The sequence below is a fragment of the Nerophis ophidion genome, linkage group LG02 (assembly GCF_033978795.1).
Source record: "Nerophis ophidion isolate RoL-2023_Sa linkage group LG02, RoL_Noph_v1.0, whole genome shotgun sequence".
Lineage (NCBI taxonomy): Eukaryota > Metazoa > Chordata > Actinopteri > Syngnathiformes > Syngnathidae > Nerophis > Nerophis ophidion.
In genome coordinates, this window is record NC_084612.1 from 53,589,407 (window position 1) to 53,615,744 (window position 26,338).

The following is a 26,338-nucleotide window of genomic DNA, read 5'->3' on the forward strand; positions in this document are numbered from 1 at the left end:
GGACCAGCAAAGCCAGGTGTTGTTGATAAATGGCTTTCGCTTTGCATTGTAGAATTTTAACTTGCACATATACAAACCCCGTTTCCATATGAACTGGGAAATTGTGTTAGATGTAAATATAAACGGAATACAATGATTTGGAAATCATTTTCAACCCATATTCAGTTAAATATGCTACAAAGACAACATATTTGATGTTTGTAAATGATCATTAACTTTAGAATTTCATGCCAGCAACACGTGACAAAGAAGTTGGGAAAGGTGGCAATAAATACTGATAAAGTTGAGAAATGCTCATCAAACACTTATTTGGAACATCCCACAGGTCTGCAGGCTAATTGGGAACAGGTGGGTGCCATGATCAGGGTATAAAAGCAGCTTCCATGAAATGCTAAGTAATTCACAAACACGGATGGGGCAAGTGTCACCAATTTGTAAGCAATTGTCGAAAAGTTTTAGAACAACATTTCTCAACGAGCTACTGCAAAGAATTTTGGGATTTTACCATCTAGGGTCCGTAAAATTATCAAAAGGTTCAGAGAATCTGGAGAAATCACCACACGTAAGCAATGATATGACGGACCTTGGATCCCTCAGGCGGTACTGCACCAAAAACCGACATCAGTGTGTAAAGGATATCACCACATGGGCTCAGGAACACTTCAGAAAACCACTGTCAGTAACTACAGTTGGTCGCTACATCTGTAAATGTAGGTTAAAACTCTACTATGTAAAGCGAAAGCCATTTCTCACCAACACCGAGGAACGCCGCCGGCTTCGCTGGGCCCGAGCTCATCTAAGATGGACTGATGCAAAGTGGAAGTGTTCTGTGGTCTGACGAGTCCACATTTCAAATTATATTTGGAAACTGTGGACGTGGTGGCCTCCAGAACAAAGAGGAAAATAACGATCCGGATTTTTATAGGTGTAAAGTTCAATAGCCAGCATCTGTGATGGTATGGGGGTGTATTAGTGGCCAAGGCATGGGTAACTTACACATCTGTGAAGGCACCATTAACGCTGAATGGTCCATACAGGTTTTGGAGCAACATATGATGTCATTCAAGCAACGTTATCATGGACGCCCATGCTTTTTTCAGCAAAATCATGCCAAGCCACGTGTTACAACAGTGTGGCTTCGTCGTAAAAGAGTGCGGGTACTTTCCTGCACCCCCTGCAGTCCAGACATGTCTCCCATCGAAAATTTGTGGCACATTATGAAGCGTAAAATACGACAACAAGACCCCGGACTGTTGAACAACTTAAGCTGTACATCAAGCAAGAATGGTAAATAATTCCACTTTCAAAGCTTCAACAATTAGTTTCCTCAGTTCCCAAACGTTTATTGAGTGTTGTTAAAAGAAAATGTGATGTAACACAGTGGTTAACATGCCCTTTCCCAACTACATTGGCACACGTTGCAGCCATAAAATTCAAAGTTAATTAATTTGCAAAAAAAAAAAAGTTTAGGAGTTTGAACATCAAATATCTTCTCTTTGTAGTCCATTCAAATTGATATGGGTTGAAAAGGATTTGCAAATCATTGTATTCCGTTTATATTTACATCAAACACAATTCCCAGACTCATATGGAAACAGGGTTTGTAGATGTTACGACCAATTGTAGTTACTGACAGTGGTTTTCCGAAGTGTTCCTGACCCCATGTGGTGATACCCTTTACACACTGATGGCGTGTTTTAATGCAGTATGGCCTGAGGGATGGAATGTTAACGTGCAGTGATTTCTCAAGATTCTCTGAAACTTTTGATGATCTTACGGACCGTAGGTAGTGAAATCCCTAAATTCCTTGCATTAGCTGGTTGAGAAATGTTGTTCTTAAACTGTTGGACAATTTGCTCAGGCATTTGTTGACAAAGTGGTAACCCTCACCCCATCCTTGTTTGTGAATGATAGAGCATTTCATGGAAGCTGCTTTTATATTCAATTATTGCACCCATCTGTTCCCAATTAGCCTGTTCACCTGTGGGATGTTCCAAATACGTGTTTGATGAGCATCCTCAGTCTTTTTTGCCACTTTTGCAAGCTTTTTTGAAACATGTTGCAGGCATCAAATTCCAAATGAGTTAATATTTGCAAAAAATAACAAAGTTTCTCTGTGTGAACATGAAATATCTTGTCGTTGCAGTCTAATTAGTTGAATATAAGTTGAAAAGGATTCGCAAATCATTGTATTCAGTTTTTATTTACCATTTACACAACGTGACAACTTCACTGGTTTTGGGGTTTGTAATCGAGATGGGTAGAGAAAGCAGATGAGGAGATGGATTTGATATTCCGAAAAGTTATTATCCTTTTAACTTTGGAGATGGGGACATCAATATGGATTATCATTATTATGTCCATGGTGGTCAGAGATGAGGAGATCGTGACTGGAGAGTTGATTGAGGTTAGGTCAAGAGGAGCAAACGAGATCCAGGATGTCTCCATTAGTGTGTGTGGGAAAATTGACGTGCAGAAGGATATTAAAGGGCGGATGTGGCAAGGGGATGGATTACAGCAATGCCACCACCCCTTCCCGCATGACTGTTTTTTTTTTTATGTATGCGTATCAAGTGGGTGTGATCTGATTGAGGGAGAAGTAGTCCAGTTGTTTATGCCATGTTTCAGTGAGAAAGAGAAAATCCAGGTTATGTTATTGTCAGTGATGAATAGGCGTAGGATAGAAGATTTGGTATTCATGGTGCGGGTGTTGAGCATAGGCGCCAATCACCATTTCTGCCAGTGGGTGCTCGCTCTGTGTGTATTAGTGTTGTCCGCGTACCAATATTTTATTACTGGTACCAAAATAATTTTGGTGCTTTTTGGTACTATTTGGTACATTTCTAAATAAAGGGGATCACAAAAAAATTGCATTATTGGCTTTATTTTAACAAAAAAATCTTAGTGTACATTAAACATATGTTTCTTATTGCAAGTTTGTCCTTAAATAAAATAGTGAACATACAAGACAACTTGTCTTTTAGTAGTAAGTAAACAAACAAAGACTCCTAATTAGTCTGCTGATGTATGCAGCAACATATTGTGTCATTTAGCTACCTATTATTTTGTCTACATTATGAGGGACAAACTGTAAAAAAATATTAGTAATCTACTTGTTCATTTACTGTTATTATCTGCTTATTTTCTGTTTCAACATGTTCTATCTACACTTCTGTTAAAATGTAATAATCACTTATTCTTCTGTTTGATAATGTACATTAGTTTTGGATGATACCACAAATTTGGGTATCAACCCGTAGTTACAGGATCATACATTGTTCATATTCAAAATCTTCATGTGTCCAGGTACATATTTGCTGAGTTTATAAACATAATATAAATTTAAAAAAAAAAAGTAAGAAGATTTCGTGATCTTAAAAAATATAGATGTAATCATAGTAGAATCGACTAAATACGCTATTGTACGTGGTATCATTACAGTGGATGTTAGGTGTAGATCCACCAATAGCGTTTGTTTATATTATAGTGTCCCAGAAGAGTTGGTGCTGCAAGGAATTCTGGGAATTTGTTCTGTAGTGTTTATGTTGTGTTGCGGTGCAAATATTCTTCCAAAATGTGTTTTTCATTGTTGTTTAGTGTGATTTCACTATATGGCACATATTTATGACAGTGCTGTTTAAGTGTGGTTTCACTATATGGCACATGTTTATGACAGTATTGACATTGTTCATACTGCCACCCTTAATGTGACATGTATGGCTATTGTGTAAGTATGCCCTTCACTCACTTGTGTGCAGTAAGTTCAAAGTCCAGATAATTATGTCTTCAAGGCCTACTGAAACCCACTTCTACCGACCACGCAGTCTGATAGTTTATATATCAATGATGAAATATTAACATTGCAACACATGCCAATACGGCCGGTTTAGTTTACTAAATTGCAATTAAATTGCAATTTTAAATCTCCCGCGAGTTTCTTGTTGAAAACGTCGCGGAATGATGACGCGTACGCGTGATGTCACAGATTGGAGGGGACATATTAGCGCAGCTCCAAACACGGCTAAAAGTCGCCTCTGTTCATAGCGTAATTACACAGTATTTTAGTCATCTGTGTTGCTGAATCTTTTGCAATTTGTTCATTTAATAATGGAGACTATAAAGAACCACGCTGTTGGTGGAAAGTGGTGGATTGCAGCTGTCTTTAGCACCGAGACACTTTGTTTGTTGTGAAGCTTTAACACAGAGCCATCAAGCGAACATGTTTTCTCTACGTCAACCAGCATGTTTTTGGATGGGGAAATTGTGATATATATCTTACCGGAGAAATCATTGGATTATTCGTCGTCCTGCAACAGCTGTTGAAAAAGGCAGCTGTGAGTTTGGCTCTTCGGCTTCTCACTGAGACACTGCGTGTCCACCACAGCCATCCGACCTCCAGGTATGGCTTTACAATCTTTAAAATCTCACTAAAACACTAAAAAACAATAAGCAGATAAAGGATCTTCCAGAATTATCCTAGTAAATGTGTCTAATTACATCTGAAACGCTCACACTGCCGCCACCCGGAGCCGTCGCTTTTTTTTTTTTTCTAGTCCTTCACTATCAATATCCTAATTCACAAATCTTTCTTCCTCGCTCAAATTAATGGGGAAATTGTCGCTTTCTCGGTCCGAATTGCTCTTACTGCTGGTGGCTCCCATTAAAAACAATGTGAATATGTGTGGAGCCCTGCAACTCGTGACGTCACGCGCACATACTTCCGGTAAAGGCAGGGCTTTTCTATTAGCGACCAAAAGTTGCAAACTTTATCGTCGATGTTGTCTACTAAATCCTTTCAGAAAAAATATGGCAATATCGCAGAATGATCAAGTATGACACATAGAATGGACCTGCTATTCCCGTTTAAATAAGAAAATCTCAATTCAGTAGGCCTTTCAGTTCAACATTGGGCACAATGGAAACTTGGCTAAACTTTGGTAATTATAGACTAATATGACTTTTGTTTTTTTATTATGTAGAACAGATCAAACACGCCACAAAATTAACAACAAGAAGCTTATTTTAAAGATTGAAAGTTGCCATCAATTCCACGAGCCCGAGCCTATGGTGTTGAGTGGTGCAAAATGAAGTCTGTGAAACTTGGTGACTGGTGGAAAGGAGTGGGAAATAGGGCAGGGATATGACGTGTGACGTCTGGTTTTAATATGATGGAATAAAGAGTGAGGACAACATCACCAGAAAGAGGACATGAGCTTAGGGACAGACAGACTAAAACAGAATGTTGCTGTGGTTCTAAGGTGGGGTTGGTTTTACAGTACAGTGGTGAAGATCCAGGTCAATCAGCTAATAATTGCACACTGTATTGTAGGTTTGATTTTAAGATACAGTACTGTATGTGAGCCAAGTTTATTTGGGTGAAGTTCCATCCATCCATCCATCCATCCATCAATCTTCAACCGCTTATCCGGAATTGGGTTGCTGGGACAACAGCTTCAGCAGAGATTATTACATGTTAACAGATGTGTAGATAGAACATGTTAAAAGAGAAAGTAAGCAGTAAATGAACAAGTAGATTAATAATCAATTTTTACAGTTTGTCCTTAATAATGTAGACAAAATAATAGGTATATAAATGACACTATATGTTACTGCACACGTCAGCAGACTAATTAGAAGTCTTTGTTTTGTTTACTTACTACTAAAATACACGTTGACTAGTATGTTCACTATTTTATTTAAGGACTAAATTACAATAATAAACATATGTTTAATGTACATTAAGATTTTTTGTTAAAATAAAGCCAATAATGCAATTTTTGTGGTCCTCTTAATTCAGAAAAGTACCAAAAATTATCAAATTTAATTTTGGTAACGGTAATATTGGTTTTGGGGCTACACTAGATAGGGATTAAAAAAAATAGGACGAGGGGGTGTATTGGGACTGGCCTTATGTCTGTTTGTGTCTGTCCTAGTTGAAAAACTTTGATAGACAAATGTTGTGGGCCATGATCCTAGAAAAAATAGGAGATGGGAAGAGAAAGCTTTTTACCACATTCCCAAAGATCCAGAAAGACGACACAGATGGATTACAACCATAAAACATGTTCGAAGCCAGCAGAAGAGAACTATGCTTTCACTATATAGTGAACACATCCACAATATAATAAGCATTTCATTATCCATCAGGATGGGTTCTTGCATTATTTTTTATTATTATTACAGGCCAGTTGGACCCTTTTGTTTTTACTCTAATTTTGCAAGGCTAACAGGCTAAACCACAGAAGCTGAATATATTGGAACCTCAATTTACGATTCCATGACCAAGCTCCCATCTCAAATCAGTGCCACCAATTGAAAATAAAATCAATTTAATCTTTGGTGACTCTCTGGTGCAGTTCTCCAGGGGTTTACTTCTTAAATAAATGGAATTTGCTTTTAATGTCCAATGTGTGCAACCTGTCATGTGGTGTGGCCTAGGGTTCTGTTCTGAGTCCTGTTTTATTTTTGTTGTATCTGATGCCACTTGGGAGGTTGATCAGTAGTTTTGAAAATGTTTCTTATCATTTCAATGCAGGTGATATTCAACTGTTACGCTCCTTCAATGATTCAAAGTTTCACTTTTAATCTGAGTCCTTGGAGTGTGTATCCTGTGTTAAAAACTGCTTGTCTTCAAATTTCCTCTAGATAGATTCAAACAAAATGGAAACTCTGATAATTGCTCCCGATAAAAAGATCCCCCTGACCAAGACCTCCCGTGGTGCTCTGGGTGCATTTGTTAAAAGCAGCCTCAGAAACCTTGGGCTTGTGTTGGATCAGTCCATGTCTTTGGAGGGTCTCTGTTGTCTACTGACCAAAAACTGTTTTTATCATCTCAGAAATATTTCTAAAGTGAGAAATGTGTTGTCACAATTGGATCTGGAATGGATCATTCACACGTTCATTGCGTCTCGCATTGACTATTGCAATTAAAGTACCACTGATAGTCACACACATACACTAAGTGTGGTGAAATTAACCTCTGCATTCGACCCATCCCCTTGTTCACCCCCTGGGTGGTTGAGGAGAGCAGTGAGCAGTAGCGGTGGCCGCGGTCAGGAATCATTTTGGTGATTTAACCCCCAATTCCAACCCTTGATGCTGAGTGCCAAGCAGGAAGGTAACGGTTCCCATTTTCATAGTTTTTGGTATGACTCGGCCGGGGTTTGAACTCACAACCTACCGATCTCAGGGTGGACACTGTGACCCCTTGGCCACTGAGTAGGTTAATTCTCTCTTCACTCTCTTCAACAAGTTTGATTGATTGATATTGATTGATACTTTTATTAGTAGATTGCACAGTACATATTCTGTACAATTGACCACTAAATGGTAACACCCGAATAAGTTTTTCAACTTGTTTATGTCGGAGTCCACGTTAATCAATTCATAGTCACCGCTAAAAAGACTTCAGACGGTACAAAATGTGGCTGCCAGACTTTTGATCGGTGCATCCAGAACAGCCCATATTACCCCCGTTCTATCTAGTCTTCATTGGCGTCCAGTCAAATTCCGCATTGAGTTTAAGATTTTAGTCCTGACATTCTGTGCGTTGCATGGTGAGGCCCCTCAGTACATCACTGACTTGTTATGCCCCTATTCTCCAGGATCTTCAGGCCAGGGTCCTCTAAAGATCCCAAAACTTGTAAAAAAAAACAAAAAAGAAAACTGTCATTCCAGGCTATTGCTCCCAGACCAATTTGCACCAGTCCCTCCGTGATCTTGACTGTGTTGAAACTTTTAAGAAACATTTGAAAACTTCCATTTTTAGTAAAGCTTTACGTTAATGCACCTTTTAACTATCATTTTTAATCCACTTTGTATCCTTTTTATGATGTTGCCCCGGTTGTTTTAAATTTAATTGTTGTTTTATTTCACCTATGTTTTGTACAGCGCTTTGTGATTTTATTTGTGAAAAGCGCTTTATAAATAAAATTGACTTACTTACTTACTTAATTACGAGTGATTCACAGGAGCAGACAAATTGTAGCGCTAATTCAAGTGTGCTGCAAGTTACTGTATTTATAGAGAGAAATGCAGAAATATCTGATCCACGAACGATTGCATTGATAGGAGTCGGTTTTTACTGCATTAATTAAACCTGTATCTGTGATTGATGAAAAAGCACAATGGGTGCATTATACGGACCACTTAAGTTTAACCTAGAGTATTTACATTTGTTATATGTGTGATAAAAATGTGCAGTAAATTCGGAAGACTTCAAGATTTTATACTAGCTGCTGCTTCTCCTGCCAACATGACAATGTAAACAAAACTAATCACCACATTTGGAGCTCTCCACTCCCTAAATAGTACTTCGTAGTCCTATCTGAAGCCCACATTCATACAGTGGATCCGGAAAGTATTCACAGCGCTTCACTTTTTTGACATTTTGTAATGTTATAGCCTTATTCAATAATGGAATGAATGCATTTTTTTTGTCCTCTAAATTTGACAGACGTATTAATACCCCTTATGGACAGTTAGATTTATTTTATTTTTGCACATTTATTAAAAAATAATTGTGACTTGGAGAAGGCAGTCGACCGTGTCCGGAGAAGTCCTGTGGAGAGTGTTTACAGCAGGGGTCACCAACGCGGCGCCCGCGGGCACCAGGTAGCCCTTAAGGACAAGATGAGTAGCCCGCTGGCCTGTTCTAAAAATAGCTCAAATAGCAGCACTTACCAGTGAGCTGCCTCTATTTTAAAAATTTTTTTTTATTTACTAGCAAGCTGGTCTCGTTTTGCTCGACATTTTTAATTCTAAGAGAGACAAGACTTAAATAGAATTTGAAAATCCAATAAATAAATTCATTTATTTTTTTACTTTGCTTCTTATAACTTTCAGAAAGACAATTTTAGAGAAAAAATAACAACCTTAAAATGATTTTTGGATTTTCAAACACATATATCTTTTTACCTTTTAAATTCCTTCCGCTTCTTTTTTTTTGGAAAGAATAATAAATACATTTTAATTTAATTCTTCATTTTAAGTTCTGTTTTTTCGACGAAGAATATTTGTGAAATATTTCTTCAAATGTATGATTAAAATTCAAAAAAAATATTCTGGAAAATCTAGAAAATCTGTAGAATCAAATTTAAATCTTATTTCAAAGTCTTTGGAATTTTTTTTAAACATTTTGTTCTGGAAAATTTAGAAGAAATAATGATTTGTCTTTGTTAGAAATATAGCTTGGTCCAATTTGTCATAAAATTTCTAAAATTAATCTTAATCAGGAAATATACTAATGATGTTCCATACATTCTTTTGTTTTTTAATTTTTTCAAAAAGATTTGAATTAGTTAGTTTTTCTCTTCATTTTTTTTTCGGTTGAATTTTGAATTTTAAAGAGTCGAAATTGAAGATAAACTATGTTTCAAAATTCAATTTTCTTTTTTTTCTTTTTTTTCTCCTCTTTTAAACCGTTCAATTAAGTGTTTTTTTTCATCATTTATTCTCTACAAAAAACCTTCCGTAAAAGGATAAAAAATGTACGACGGAATGACGGACAGAAATACCCATTGTTATATATATACAGATTTATGTATTAAAGGTAAATTGAGCAAATTGGCTATTTCTGGCAATTTATTTAAGTGTGTATCAAACTGGTAGCCCTTCACATTAATCAGTACCCAATAAGTAGCTCTTGGTTTCAGAAAGGTTGGTGAACCCGGGTTTAGAGAGTATGGGGTACCGTACTGTCTGATTGTGGCGGTCCACTCCCTGTATGATCAGTGTCAGAGCTTGGTCCGCATTGCTGGCATTAAGTCGGACCCGTTTCCAGTGAGAGTTGTCACCGATTCTTTTCATAACTTTTATGGACAGAATTTCTAGGCGCAGTCAAGGCGTTGAGGGGATCGGGTTTGGTGGCTGCAGGATTTGGTCTCTGCTTTTTGGAGATGATGTGGTACTGATGGCTTCATCTGGCCAGGATCTTCAGCTCTCACCGGATCGGTTTGCAGCCGAGTGTGAAGCGACTGGGATGAGAATCAGCACGTCCAGGTCCGACTCCATGGTTCTCGCTTAAAAAAGGGTGGAGTGCCATCTCCAGGTTGGGGAAGAGGTCTTGCCCCATGTGGAGGAGTTTAAGTACCTAGGAGTCTTGTTCACGAGTGAGGGAAGAGTGGATCGTGAGATCGACAGGCGGATCGGTGCGGCGTCTTCCGTAATGCGGACGCTGTATCGATCCATTGTTGCGAAGAAGGAGCTAAACAGGAAGGCAAAGCTCTCAATTTACCGATTGATCTACGTTCCCATCCTTACCTATGGTCATGAGCTTTGGGATAAGATCACGGGTACAAGCGGCCGAAATGAGTTTCCTCCGCCGGGTGGCGGGGCTCTCCCTTAGAGATAGGGTTAGAAGCTCTGTCATCCGGGAGGAACTCAAAGTAAATCCACTGCTCCTCCACATCGAGAGGTGCCAGATGAGGTGGTTCGGGCATCTGGTCAGGATGCCACCGGAACGTCTCCCTAGGGAGGTGTTTAGGAAACGTCCGACCGGTAGGAGGCCACATGGAAGACCCAGGACACGCTGGGAAGACTATGTCTCCTGGCTGGCCTGGGAACACCTTGTGATCTCCCGAAAAGGGCTGGACGAAGTGGCTGGGGAGAAGGAAGTATATGTTTCTCAGCTTAGGCAGCTGCCCTCGCTACCCAACCATGGATAAGCAGAAGAAAATGGATGGATGGATGGACATTAAAAAAATAAAAAAAACACATATACATAAGTATTCACAGCCTTTGCTCAATACTTTGTTCATGCATCTCTGGCAGCAAATACAGTCTTAAGTAATTTTGAATATGATGCAACAAGGATGGCACACCTATCTTTGGGCAGTTTTGTCCATTCCTCTTTGCAGCACCTTTCAAGCGCCAAATAAATTGGATGGGAAGTGTTGGTTTTCATCCAGGATGTCTCTGTACATTGTTGTATTCATCTTCATCTAGTCAGGGACGTGAGCAAGAACCCTGTGGTCACTCTGTCAGACCTCAGCATTCCTCTTTGGAGAAAGGAGAATGCTACAGAAGGACAATCCACTATTCAGGCCTGTATGGTATAGTGGCCAGACAGAAGTTTGCCAAAATGCACCTGAAAGACTCTCAAAGATTCTAAGATTGAACACTTTGGCGTGAATGCCAGGCATCATGTTTGGAAGAAACCAGGCACCGCTCATCACCAGGCCAATACCATCCCAATATAAAGCATGGTGGTGGAAGCATCATGCTGTGGGGATGGTTTTCTGCGGCAGGAACTGAGAGATTATAGTCAGGATAGAAGGAAAGATCAATGCAGCAATGCACAGAGACATTCTTGATGAAAACGAGCTCTTCTCATCCAACCTGATGATAAAAAATATGTGTTATGCAGAATTTTGAAGACAAACATGTACCGTATTTTTTGGACTATAAGGGGCACTTAAAATCCTTTCATTTTCTCCAAAATCGACAGTGCGCCTTATAACCCGATGCGCCTAATGTACGGAATAATTCTGGTTGTGCATATCGACCTCGAAGCTATTTTATTTGGTACATGGTGTAATGATAAGTGTGACCAGTAGATGGCAGTCACTCATGAGAGATACGTGTAGACTGCAATATAAACAACAGCATAAAGTTAAACGTTCCATTGAAAATAAAGAACATTACACACAGCGCTCAAAAATCCGTCCAAATATTAGTATGACTTTGAAACCGCGCTGCTTGATGGATTGTCGGCCCATTACAGCTACCGTAGTCAGAGATACCAGTATTACTATGGTATGTGTATAAGGGCACCCTTGAGCAGATGGTGTTTTGTTTCACAATATTATACAAAACCAACTTTTCTTACCATCTGGTACCTGCTGATGTTTATTTGAAATCTGCATAAGTTCTGAATATTTGCGCACATCCGCCACTGTAGACTGTATCGATAACGTAGTTGATAAGATTCTTCTTTTTCTCTATCTTCTTGTTATGTGACATTCATCCTCCACTGTTGCCATTTCTAATATAAAGTAGTGTAAAGTTCTAACTTATATTTCTCTATGTAAGAGCTAAAACATACCGGTGTAGTAAGTTTACATTATTCACCCAAAAAGGGAAGATGCTGTCAAAGTGGAGGCACGTAAATAAGACCGCCCACAAAACGGCGCATCCTGAGGAGACTGTCAGAAAGCGACTTGAAGATGACGTGTGAAACATAATCTATGCAACATTTGGACCAAAGAACCACCTTTACATGTTATGTAGACCAGTGTTTTTCAACCAGTGTGCCGCGGCACACCAGTGTGGCGTGAGATACACTCTGGTGTGCTTGGAGAGTTTATCTAATTTCACCTAGTTGGGTTAAAAATATTTTTTGCAAACCAGTAATCATAGTCTGCAAATTATGTGTTGTTGTTGAGTGTCGGTGCTGTAATACTCTTCCATATCAGTAGGTGGCAGCTGGGAGCTAATTGCTTTGTAGATGTCGGAAACAGCGGGAGGCAGCGTGGAGGTAAAAAAGTGTCTAATGCCATCCATCCATCCATCCATTTTCTACCGCTTATTCCCTTTTGGGGTCGCGGGGGGGCGCTGGCGCCTATCCCAGCTACAATCGGGCGGAAGGCGGGGTACACCCTGGACAAGCCGCCACCTCATCGCAGGGCCAACACAGATAGACAGACAACATTCACACTCACATTCAAACACTAGGGCCAATTTAGTGTTGCCAATCAACCTATCCCCAGGTGCATGTCTTTGGAAGTGGGAGGAAGCCGGAATACCCGGAGGGAACCCACGCATTCACGGGGAGAACATGCAAACTCCACACAGAAAGATCCCGACCTTGGATTTGAACCCAGGACTGCAGGAACTTCGTGTTGTGAGGCAGACGCACTAACCCCTCTGCCACCGTGAAGCCCGTGTCTAATGCTTAAACCAAAAATAAACAAAAGGTGAGTGCTCCTAAGAAAAGCATTGAGGCTTAGGCAAGGCTATGCAGAACAAAACTAAAACTGAACTGTCTACAAAGTAAAAAAAAAACAGAATACTGGACAACAGCAAAGACTTACTTTGGAGCAATGACGGCGCACACAATGTGCATTCAAACATGACATGATAATCAACTATGTCCCCACAAAGAAGGATAAAAACAACTAAAATATTCTTGATTGTTAAAACGAAGTAGATGCTGAAAATTTCGCTCAAAGGAAGACATGAAACCGATACAGGAAAATACCAAAAAAAAGTGAAAAAGACACCAAAATAGGAGCACAAGACAAAAAGTAAAACACTACACACGGGAAAACAGCAAAAAAGTTAAAAAAAGTCAGGGTGTGATGTGACAGGTGGTGACAGTACACCTACTTTGAGACAAAAGCTATAATGATGCATGCTTGATTATGCTTTAAAGTCATATCCAACAATTGCGAAAATTAATTTTTACTGTCAACTGAGTTTCATTTTTTTAATGATTTCTGCTGGTGGTGTGCCTCGGGATTTTTTGTACGCAAAATATATATGTAAAAAAAAAGGCATACTATGACTCCTTTAATGCGCCTGATAAAGCACCTTTTTTATGAAAAAAGACCTGAATTCACCCACTCGTCGGCAGTGCGCCTTTTAATCTGGTGCCCCCTATGTTCCGGAATATATGGTATGCATTCCCATTCGAGAATAAGGCTGTAACTTAAAAAGAGATTACAGTTGGTACAAAATGCGGCTGCTAGACTTTTGACAAGAACAAGAAAGTTTGATCATATTACGCCTATACTGTATATACCTTTGTTTACATATTACACCTATACTGGCTCACCTGCACTGGCTTCCTGTGCACTTAAGATGTGACTTTAAGGTTTTACTACTTACTACTTACTACTTACTACTGCATTCAAAGAACTCCAGCTTATTAGTGATTCACAGAGCCCAAAAAAAGTCTGAGGGCTATAGAGCGTTTTCTATTGGGGCTCCAGTACTTTGTAATGCCCTCTAAGTAACAGTAATAGATGCTACCTCAGTAGAAGCATTTAAGTCCCATCTTAAAACTCGATTGTATACTCTAGCCTTTAAATAGTCCCCACTTTTAGACCAGTTGATCTGCCGTTTCTTTTTTTTTTTTGCTCTGTCCCCCTTTCCCTCATGGGGGGGGTGGGGGGGGGCACAAATTCGCTGGCCACGGATGAAGTGCTGGCTGTCCAGAGTCGGGACCCGGGGTGGACCGCTCGTCTGTGCATTGGTCGGGGACATCTCTGCGCTGCTGACCTGTCTCCGCTCGAGATGGTCTCCTGCTGGTCCCACTATGGACTGGACTCTCACTATTATGTTAGATTCACTATGGACTGGACTCTCAGACTGATATGTTAGATCCACTGTGGACTAGACTCTCTCACTATTTTGTCAGATCCACTGTGGACTGGACTCACAGTATTATGATGGATCCACTATGGACTGGACTTGCACTATTATGGGACTGGACTCTCACTATTATATTAGATCCACTATGGACTAGACTCTCACACTATGGTGTTAGATCCACTATGGACTGGACTCTCACACTATTATGTTAGATGCACTATGGACTGGACTCTCACTATTATGTTAGATCCACTATGGACCGGACTCTCACTATTATGTTAGATCCACCAAGGACTGGACTCTCACTATTATGTTAGATCCACTATGGACTGGACTCACACTATTATGTAAGATCTACTATAGACTGGACTCTCACACTATTATGTTAGGTCCACTATGGACTGGACTCTCACACTATTATGTTAGGTCCACTATGGACTGGACTCTCACTATTTTGTTAGATCCACTATGGACTGGACTCCCACTATAATGTTAGATTCACTATGGACTTGACTCTCACTATTATGTTGGATCCACTATGGACTGGACTCTCAAAATATTATGTTTGATCCGCTATGGACTGGACTCTCACTATTGTGTAAGATCCACTATGGACTGTACTGTCACACTATTATGTTTGATCCACTATGGACTGGACTCTCACTATTATGCTAGATCAGGGATCGGGAACCGTTTTGACTGAGAGACCCATGATAGCCAAATATAAAAATAAAAAAAAATTTCGTCAGAGCCATATGCTATTCTTAACACTGAATACAACTAAATGTGTGCATTTTTAAGTAAGACCAACATTTTTAGAGCATGATAAGTCTCTTATTATTTTTATTTTATTTTTAATAACATTGTTATTCTGAAGCTGACCAATAATGAGTAAAATACTTCTTACGATTAATGTGACTTTTGGAATAGGTGCAGTAGAAAACAGATGGATGGATTAAAATGCATGAGATTTTTTTATATTTTAAAGGTTATTTTTACTAGTGTGATTACCAGCGGAATTATTCATTACCTATCGTGTTAAGCAATGTCAGCTAAGATTTATCTGAGAGCCAGACGCAGTCATCAAAAGAGCCACATCTGGCTCGAGAGCCATAGGTTCCCTACCCCTGTGTTGGATCCACTATGGACTGGACTCTCTAACTGATATGTTAGATCCACTATGGATTGGACTCTCACTATTATGTTAGATCAACTATGGACTGGAATCTCACACTATTATGCTAGATCCACTATGGACTGGACTCTCACCATTATGTTAGATCCACTATGAACTGGTCTCACACAATATTATGCTAGATCCACTATGGACTGGACTCTCACTATTATGTTAGATCCACTATGGACTGGACTCTCACATTTATATGTTAGCTCCACTAGTGACTGGACTCTCACATTATTATGTTAGCTCCACTAGTGACTGGACTCTTACTAATATGTTAGATCCACTATAGACTGGACTCCCACCATTATGTTAGATCCACTATGGACTGGACTCTCACATTATTATGTTAGCTCCACTAGTGACTGGACTCTTACTAATATGTTAGATCCAATATGGACTGGACTCTCACCATTATGTTAGATCGACTATGGACTGGTCTCACACAATATTATGCTAGATCCACTATGGACTGGACTCTCACATTATTATGTTAGCTCCACTAGTGACTGGACTCTTACTAATATGTTAGATCCACTATGGACTGGACTCTCACCATTATGTTAGACCCACTATGGACTGGACTCTCACATTATTATGTTAGCTCCACTAGTGACTGGACTCTTACTAATATGTTAGATCCAATATGGACTGGACTCTCACCATTATGTTAGATCGACTATGGACTGGTCTCACACAATATTATGCTAGATCCACTATGGACTGGACTCTCACATTATTATGTTAGCTCCACTAGTGACTGGACTCTTACTAATATGTTAGATCCACTATGGACTGGACTCTCGCCATTATGTAAGATCGACTATGGATTGGTCTCACACAATATTATGCTAGATCCACTAGTGACTGGACTCTTATTATTATGTTAGATCCACTATGGACTGGACTCTCACACTATTTTGCTAGATGCACTCGACGTCCATTGCACCTGTCGCCCTAGGGGGGTCCCCATATCTGCGGTCCTCTCCAAGGTTTCTCATTGTCCCATTGGGTTGAGTTTTTCCTTGCTGTGATGTGGGATCTCAACCGAGGATGCCTTTGTGGCTTGTGCAGCCCTTTGAGACACTCATGATTTAGGACTATATAAATAAACATTGATTGATTGATAGATTTAAAAAAAATTAGGAAAAAAAATTAAATGAAAATGAATACTTCCCAGATGCAGTGTGGATGAAGACCAACTTGTGGTGTCAACACAACAAGTCAACACAATACAATTCAATCACACAGACTATGCATGTACTAAATAACACTTCAACACTAACATTAATATACAGTAAAGTTATGTCAACCCAAAAAGCAGCAGGCCAGCAATTAGATATAAACAACTTTGTTTTGCAGTCGAGCTCGTTCCCAATTTACTGCTGTAGCTCGTCTATTTGTTTTGCTGTGGCGTGTCATCACCACAAGCCCGTCACACATCGCGGCGCTTTTATGCAAACACGCAACTGGGCCAAGAGTGCTCAATGTTCTTTTAAAAGCTCACAGTAAGCAATTAAAACAATAATAAATGTTGTGTTTTTTTACGTTCCCATCTCAAGCAAGCGGACGATAAAGCCACCTGAAGTGTATTTAAGTCTTATAGGGGACATTTATCCAAACTAATCAAATGGCGTAATTTTATTCTGTTTCTTACCTCCTCTTGCTTCAGCATCTGCTCCTTCAGCTTCTCCACCATCTGGCTCTGGTAGTCTATCTCAGCATCCTGCAGCGGCACATGTAGGTGTAAAGGTATTTCAATATAAGTAGAAGCTTCTATTAAATGGGAGCTGCACTTTTTTTTTTTTTTTTTATGTTGCCTATTGTTCACAACCCCTTTGTAAGAGAAGAACACACATGTCTCGTTTAGGTAACACTTTAGTAAGGGGAAAATCCATCCATCCCATTTTCTACTTCTTGTCCCTTATTCCAGTGTTTTTCAACCTTTTTTGAGCCAAGGCACATTTTTTGCGTTGAAAAAAATCAGTTGACAGTAAAAAGTGGTTGTCGCAATTGTTGGATCTGACTCTAAAGCATAACCAAGCATGCATTACTATAGCTCTTGTCTCAAAGTAGGTGTACTGTCACCACCTGTCACATCATGCCGTGTCTTATTTTGAGTTGTTTGCTGTTTTCCTGTGTGTAGTGTTTTAGTTCTTGTCTTGCGCTCCTATTTTGGTGGCTTTTACTCTTTTTTTGGTATTTTCCTGTAGCAGTTTCGTGTCTTCCTTAGAGCGATATTTCCCGCACCTACTTGGTTTTAGCAATCAAGAATATTTCAGTTGTTTTTATTCTTCTTTGTGGGGACATTGTTGATTGTCACATCATGTTCGGTTGTCAATGTGGACGCAGTAAGTCTTTGCTGTCGTCCAGCATTCTGTTTTTGTTACTTTATAGCCAGTTCAGTTTTAGTTTGTTCCGCATAGTTTCAATGCCTTTTCTTAGGGGCACTCATCTTTTGTTTATTTTTTGGTTTGTGCATTAGACACAATTTTACCTCCACGATGTCTCCCGCTGTTTCCAACATCTACAAAGCAATTAGCACCGGCTGCCACCTACTTACTCTGCCGAGCTCTAGACAACACCAACACTCAATTACAACACATAATTTGCAGACTACAATTACTGGTTTGCAAAAAATATTTGTAACCCAAATAGGTGAAATTACACAATCTCCCACAGCTCATCAGACTGTATCTCACGGCACACTAGTGTGCTGCGGCACAGTAGTTGAAAAACACTGCCTTATTCACCATAATTCAGTTGCTTATTAACATGCAAATTAGTAACATATTGGCTCTTAATTAGTCATTATTAAGTACTTATTAATGCCTCATTCTGCATGGCCCATTACTAACCCTAACCCTAACTAAATAACTCTAAATTAAGTCTTTGTTACTTAGAACATGTTGCCCATACTAAAGTGTTACCGACTTTTTTAATGCATTCTACGTCATAAAATACAGTAAGTATGAGGTGCCTAACAATGCAGCTAACTGGAGTACTCTATTGCAGTTTTTATCGAGCTTTTCTGAGCGAAGGCACATTTTTTTAATTGAAAAAATTCTGAAGCACACCACCACCAGAAAATATAAAAAGTCGATATTGACAGTAAAAATTAGTTCTTGCAATTGTTAGATATAAATTCAAACCATAACCAAGCATGCATCACTATATCGCTTGTCTCTAAGTATTGTCACGACCTGTTACATCATGCTGTGACTTATTTTGAGTTTTTTGGTGTTTTCCTTTCCGTAGTGTTTTAGTTCTTGTCCTGCGCTCATATTTAGGTGGTTATTCCTGTTTTGATGGTATTTTCCTGTAGCAGTTTCATTTCTTCCCTGAGCGTTATTCCCTGCACCTGCTTTGTTTTAGTAATCAAAACTATTTCAGTTGTGTGGACGCTGTCCTTTTTTGTGTGGACATTGTTGATTGTCATGTCATTTAAGGACAGACTTTGTGGACGCCATCTCTGCTCCACACGCTGTGAGTAGTTGCTGTCGTCCAGCATTCTGTTTTTGTTTACTTTGTAGCACTCGCCTTTTTGTTTATTTTGGGTTTAAGTGTTAGATACCGTTTTAGCTGCACACTGCCTCCCGCATATTGTGATCCCGACAAACCACGTTCCCGACATCTACAAAGCAATTAGCTACCGCTTGCTACCTACTGATATGTAAGAGTGTTACATGGTTACTCTGCCGAGCTCTAGACAGTGCAGACACTCGACAACGGCACATTTGCGGATTACAATTACTGGTTTGCAAAAAATATTTTTAATCCAATTAGGTGAAATTACATAATCTCCCACGGCACACCAGACTGTATTGGCACAGTGGTTGAAAAACACTGTTCTATTGAACCCATAAAGCCCTGTAAAAACTTCCAGAAATTTTCAACAATTGTTCATTTACATCACGTGACCTGAATGTTGACCAAGTGTAAGCGATTTTGTTATTATACGCGCCAACGCTGAGGAATTCCTTTTTGCTGTGCCGTGACCACAGAGAGCTAACTTGCCTTTGCTGTTTTGTTGACACGCTAAGCTGGTGAGCTGCTGCATCACCTCTAGGTTGGTGAAAGTTAACCAAGAAGTTGGTCAATTTTGACATTCAATTTAAACCCAGAAATGGCAAGAGACACAAAAAGACGCTCGTTTGTGGCACATTTTTCTTAAAACTTTGTGAGGATTATGAAAAATTTGTCATCCAAACAGGAAGATACAAACATCCCATCAGTCGACAACTTGGTGAGAACCTAAATTGTACAGTAAGTGATTATTTTATTATGTACGTAGTTTGTATTTCTTGTTTAGCACTTATCAATACTGCTACATGAAGCTTAGTATTTCACTAAAGCTGTTTAGCACTCAGCTTCTAGCTTGTCTCCCATACATTCCGGCTCAAACATATACGTTTCTAGATCATCATTTGTCCCAAAGAAGTAGTTGCTGTCTCTCATGAAGTCTGTCATGGTTAGTAGTGGTGTTGTTCTTGAACGGAAAAGAGAACGTTGTGGTTTGTTAGAATACATTTGTGTAAGTTATCACACAACTCTTATGCTTAAAGGCCGTTGCTGTAGTTATTATCAATTGTGCTGAAGTTGTACTTTTCTATCAGTGCAAAGGGATTTTGTCTCATATCAGTGTTTGTGTCCAGAACCGGCCTGCTGACTGCCAAGGGAGAACATTGAGTGCCTTGACACAGACAGAGCAGAGACAGGGCGATATCACGAATATCAGCACATTTTGCATTTCATGAATAGCCATATATTGTGTCTAACTGGGGCTGCTGAAATTACCCCCCTTACTTCAGAGACAGCCTCAGTGAAGTAACCAGGGACCTTCCAAATAAATAGAGGAGCACATGGGACTGTTAGAGCAGGAGTCACCAACGCCGTGCCCGCGGGCACCAGGTAGCTCATAAGGACCAGAGGAGTCGCCCGCTGGCCTGTTTTAAAAATAGCTAGAATAGCAGCTGTGGAGAGGCGGAGCCGAGGGTCCGACAGAGAGGATGGCGGCGAGGAGGCGGGGATGGCGAGCGAGCGGCGAGGCAGGGCGTGTCGGGGGCGACGCCACAAACGATTGTGTGTGGATCGCGCACCTGTACACGTATCTCCTCTCGCTGTATAAAAGGGGAGAAGGAGGAGAGAACGGGGCTGGTGATGGTGCGGAGCGAGAAAAACACATACAACGACGGACACAAGAAGAGGCGGACTGATGTTCGTGCTGCTGAAAAGCAGACGGCGGAGCGAGTAGCAGAGGGAGACGGGAGACGCAAGGGAAGAGTGACCCGACCGCAGACAAGCTTGTGTGAGAAAATAAAGCAAGTCAAACCTGCTCGACGTCATGTCCTTCCTTGGTGGTCCATGGAACCCGCAAGACCCGCGTGAGTCCCTCACAGCAGCACTTACCAGTTAGCTGCCTCTATGTTTTAAATCAGTGGTTCCCAAAGTGGCCGGTACCGGGCGGTGGAAAGATCTGGGGGGGCGGTGAGGAAGAAGGGGGCGGTAGGGGGGCGGCAGTCCGAAGTCGAAGTCAGAAGTTCGAACGTTTGTTTGACGATTTGTACACAACACGTGCAGCAGGACGAGTAAGTGGACGACGTATCAGGGTCCGGTTACCACACGTCGCTCTGGCCCAGTCAGATCCGACAGCATAGACTACAAAAGCAAAAGCTCAGGTTTGTAATTTCAAGCTTGTAATGTTCAGAATTTTATCTTAGAATAAAAACCGCATTCTGGCGGTCAACATCATCTTGAGTTCAAGTCAACATGAAATTGGGGACTCGCCAGAACGCGCCGTGTTGTGTTGTGTTGAGCTGGTTAGGGTGGTGCATTCACTGATATATATTGTTACGAATGTACCTGTGTGTGCATGTGTGTGTGTGTGTGTGTGTGTGTGTGTGTGTGTGTGTGTGTGTGTGTGTGTGCATATGTGTGTGTTCGCGCGTGTGTCATTGTGTGGGTGGCGAGGGTTGCTGAAACAGTTAAAACTGCTCAAAAATAAATTGGTTTACTAAATTGGGTTTTATTTGTGAAATACACATTTGTTTTTAACCTTTCTCTTTTCAAATTGCAGCATACCAAATATCAAGAAAGAGGTGTTTGTTTCCATATCCTCTTCTTTCCTGACAATTTAAATTAGATTATATTAGATTAGATAGTACTTTATTTATAAAATAAAAAAATCGGTGTAAGCCTGGGCCCTGCATAGGGGGTCCAGACTGAGGCCAAGGGAAAAAAAACAACAACAACTCCTAAGAGTTGTTGTTGTTTTTGTAAGAGTGAAAACATCAAACATCAAAGAACACAAAGGACATTTAAGACATTAAAACAGTGGATACCACCTGCCACTTATACATACAGCTATGAATAACAGTAAAAGAAACACACTGTGGTGGCCTCTGCGATGTTCCACGCCATCGTCCGCTGGGGTGGGGGGAGCATGGCCAGAGACAGGTGCAGACCCAACAAAGCAACCAAGAGACCCAACTCTACTCTCGGCCGCCAACCAACTCTGGGCCAGTGTCCAGTCATGGATGAGCGAGGATACGTCCAAAGAGACTGAGGTGTCCGACACCTGCTCACCCAGCCAAGACATCGCGAAGTGCTAGCTCCGCAGCCCTGTCCCCTCATTCGCATCTTGTCCAGTTCCTCCAAACCGTCTCCGGTGTAGCAGAGACCCAGCAGCTGGTCTCCATGGCCAAAAGGTTCCCGAGAGGCAGATCCAGAAGTCCACAAAAAAAGCACCGCAGAGGTCACGAAAGTGCCACCCCATTTCACACAGTCCCAAAGGGTACCGGACCAAAAGGCAAAAAAATATGATAACACATGAAAACAAGAGGGGAACACAAAATGATGACACAAGAGCACAGAGCTCCTGCCAACAGCAGCCACTACAGCAGCGCCATCTTGGAAAATAAATCAATGTTCAAGTCAATTTATTTGTTTTTGTGACGCTTGTGTGGCATTGTAATGCCGGATTGGTTCTTCCGGGGATGCGTCGAAGCGATGAACACAACAAGGTAAGTTATAAATGGATTTATTAAATAATAAAAGGCTAGGAACAAAAACACTGCTGTAAAGAGAAGGCAAACCAAAAACAGAAAAACAATTCCTCAGCATGTGAGCTGGAATAAAACAAATGGCTTAGCGTAAAAGCTAGCGAGAATATACATACAAAGATGAAGGTCGAGAGTCGTCACTGTTGTGCGTGGGCAAATTAGGATCCGAGGAAGACTGAACAGAAAAGGCTGGCTTATAAAGGAGGGTGATTAGCTGAAGACAGGTGTGCTGGAAAAGAGAGTAGCAGCTGAAACTAATGAGTGACCATGGAAACGAACGAAACAGGAACTAAGTATGTCAAAAAGCAGAGTGATATAAAAATGGAACAAAAATAACAATATGGTGATGATCCGACCATCGGATCACAACAGTATCCCCCCCCAAAAGAGACAGATACCAGATGTCCAAAAAAAAAAATACAACAAAGAATGCAAAGAAAAACTAGAACCCCCTCCCCACAACAAGAAAATCCGCAGAAGAAGGGAGGGCGGAGGGAGGTCACGGCGGAGGGTCACCAGGTCGCGTGTCCCCGAATCCACCGAGGAATAGCAATGTGGCGGCGGCGGATGGAACGCCGCTGCCGAAAAAGTTTTGGCGGCCGACCTTGAAAAGGCCACATCAGTGGCCGCCTTGCAGGATGAGGTGCACGGCGAGGCGGACGACCTCGCAGAGGCCACACCTGTGGCAGACGTGGAGGAGGCTTGGCAGCAGCAGACGAAGGTGCGGGGGCTGCAGCCGAAGCAGGTGCAGAGGCCGGCGGAGGAGCAGGCGCAGGCTTCAGCCGAGGAGCAGGTGCAGAGGCCGGCGGAGGAGCAGGCGCAGAGGCCGGCGGAGGAGCAGGCGCAGACTTCAGCCGAGGAGCAGGCGCAGGCTTCAGCCGAGGAGCAGGCGCTGGCTTCAGCCGAGGAGCAGGCGCTGGCTTCAGCCGAGGAGCAGGCGCTGGCTTCAGCCGAGGAGCAGGCGCTGGCTTCAGCCGAGGAGGAGGCGTTGGCTTCAGCCGAGGAGCAGGCGCTGGCTTCAGCCGAGGAGGAGGCGTTGGCTTCAGCCGAGGAGGAGGCGTTGGCTGCAGCCGAGGTGCAGGTGCTGCAGCCGAAGAAGGCGGCGTCGTGGAGTCTGGCGTAGTCGTCGCCGTCGTGGAGGTCGGCGTAGTCGTCGCCGTCGTGGAAGAAGGCGTAGTAGTCGGCGTCGTGGAAGAAGGCGTAGTAGTCGGCGTGGAAACCGCAGTTGTCGACGCAGGTGTTGGAGTGGGTTCCAACTTAAGAGCTGGTGCGAACTCCAGCTTTGGAGCTAATGCTGGACTGGGTTCCAGCTTTAAGGCTGGTGCTGGAGTGGGTTCCAGCTTAGGAACAGGTGCTGGTGTGAGGACCAGGAAAGAGTCGATTGCTGGCGTGAGAACCAGACTAGGATTCGGTGCTGGTGTGTGAACCAGGCGAGAGACCGAAGCTGGTGTGGGAACAAGGTTAGGAACCTCTTCTGGTGTGAAAACCAGGCGAGAGTCTACTTTTGGTGTAAAAACCAGGTTAGGGACAGTGCCGAACATCGGTGGTGGAGGACGTGCTGGAGGTAATGACCTCGCAAGTCTGAACACCGGTGGAGGAGGTCTACTTGGTCGTTGTGATTTGACCGGGGGAAACACAGGTGGAGGAGGTCTACAAGGCCGTTGAGATTTGGCCGGGGGAAAAACAGGTGGAGGAGGTCTACAAGGCCGTTGAGACTTGGCCGGGGGAAACACAGGTGGAGGAGGTCTAGGAGGAGCTAGCGGTTTAACGGGCCGAAAAACAGGTAAGGGTGGCCTCATAGGAGGTTGCGGTTTGACAGTTTTAAGAAATGGTAGCGTCTGCGCTACCTCCGCAACACAGCTATAGGCCATAGCCCCCCCCTCCAGACGGGAATCCCAGACCCGTTCCCTGTGGTCAGGGACTGACCATAAGGGAGGGTGGTGGGAGGTTTGGAGGCGGGCAGACTCCTCCCCTCTATATTGTCCAGAGTGTCCCTTTGAAAAGGGAGAAAAAACCTTGGGCTTGGGCTGGGAATGAGGTTTTACAGGTGGAGTTGAAAAAGCAGATGGTTGGGATTTACCAGAATAATAAAAAGCAAAAATGTCCTGGAAATTCTGTATTTTATTATTAATGTTATTGTCATTTGAAAATGGATGAGAAAGAGAATCTTCCAAAAAAAATTCCTCATTGATGATGTCATCAACGGAGGACGGGTTTGCGTTACCGGGAGGCGTCGACGAAATGACGTCATCTGCGCGGGACACAAGTTGAGAATTTGCCCAGTCGGTAAAACTGTTAGCAAAGTGTGTTATTGGGTCCCCAAACAATGGTGTAGGGGTTTTGTATGCGGACTGTAGGTTGCTGTGTTTATGAGGAGGGAGGCATGGAGTGGGAAAGTCACTGTCACGGGACGAAGCCATCGTTCGCGGCTTCCGCCTACGCGGACGAGCGCGAGCGCTGCGGGAGGGAAACTCACCGGACCGGGAAACATCGATGGGGATCAGGGTTCCATCCGGACCCCACATGATACTTTCATCCGGGTTGCATCGGAGAGTCTCTGCCTCCATCGCCCGAAACACAATCCATGTACCTTCATCGAAGGCGTCCTCGTGGTTGCCAGACGCGAAGGAACCATTCTTTGGTCGGATCTTACTGTTACGCTTGTGTGGCATTGTAATGCCGGATTGGTTCTTCCGGGGATGCGTCGAAGCGATGAACACAACAAGGTAAGTTATAAATGGATTTATTAAATAATAAAAGGCTAGGAACAAAAACACTGCTGTAAAGAGAAGGCAAACCAAAAACAGAAAAACAATTCCTCAGCATGTGAGCTGGAATAAAACAAATGGCTTAGCGTAAAAGCTAGCGAGAATATACATACAAAGATGAAGGTCGAGAGTCGTCACTGTTGTGCGTGGGCAAATTAGGATCCGAGGAAGACTGAACAGAAAAGGCTGGCTTATAAAGGAGGGTGATTAGCTGAAGACAGGTGTGCTGGAAAAGAGAGTAGCAGCTGAAACTAATGAGTGACCATGGAAACGAACGAAACAGGAACTAAGTATGTCAAAAAGCAGAGTGATATAAAAATGGAACAAAAATAACAATATGGTGATGATCCGACCATCGGATCACAACAGTTTTATTGTAAAGAATAGTAAATACATTTTAATTTAATTCTTAATTTTAGCTTCTGTTTTTTCGACGAAGAATATATTTATTCAATTTTTTTATGATTGAAATTAAAAAAAAATATTCTGGCAAATGTAGAAAATCTGTAGAATCAAATTTAAATCTTATTTCAAAGTCTTTTCAATTTAAAAAAAAAATGTGTTCTGGAAAATCTAGAAGAAATTGGAAAATCTAGAAGAAATAATGTTTGTCTTTCTTAGAAATATAGCTTGGTCCAATTTGTTTTTTATTCTAACAAAGTGAAGATTTGATTTTAACCTATTTAAAACATGTCATCAAAAATATATATTTATTGTGAGAAATCATTAAGATGATCAGTGTTTCTACAAAGATAAATATCATTCATTATAAATAATAATATAGAGTTAAAGGTAAATTGAGCAAATTGGCTATTTCTGGCAATTTATTTAAGTGTGTATCAAACTGGTAGCCCTTCGCATTAATCAGTACCCAAGAAGTAGCTCTTGGTTTCAAAAAGGTTGGTGACCCCTGCCTTAGAGCGTAGATTGGATCTGTAACTAAGAGTACAGCCCAAAATGTCTCTCCTCATTGAGTCAAAGTGAACTTTGTCTCTGTATGATTCCTTGCTTCTTGT

At 41.5% G+C, this 26,338-nt stretch overlaps 1 protein-coding gene across 1 annotated transcript in view; it reads right to left on the reverse strand.

Annotated features, from left to right (window-relative positions):
• Window positions 1-26,338, reverse strand: part of LOC133548252 (kinesin heavy chain-like) — a 285,184-nt gene that overhangs the window by 185,149 nt on the left and 73,697 nt on the right. The window contains exon 13 of the mRNA XM_061893571.1: window positions 17,151-17,219. Within this exon, the coding sequence (XP_061749555.1) occupies window positions 17,151-17,219 (69 nt within the window). The remainder of the gene's footprint in view (window positions 1-17,150; window positions 17,220-26,338) is intronic.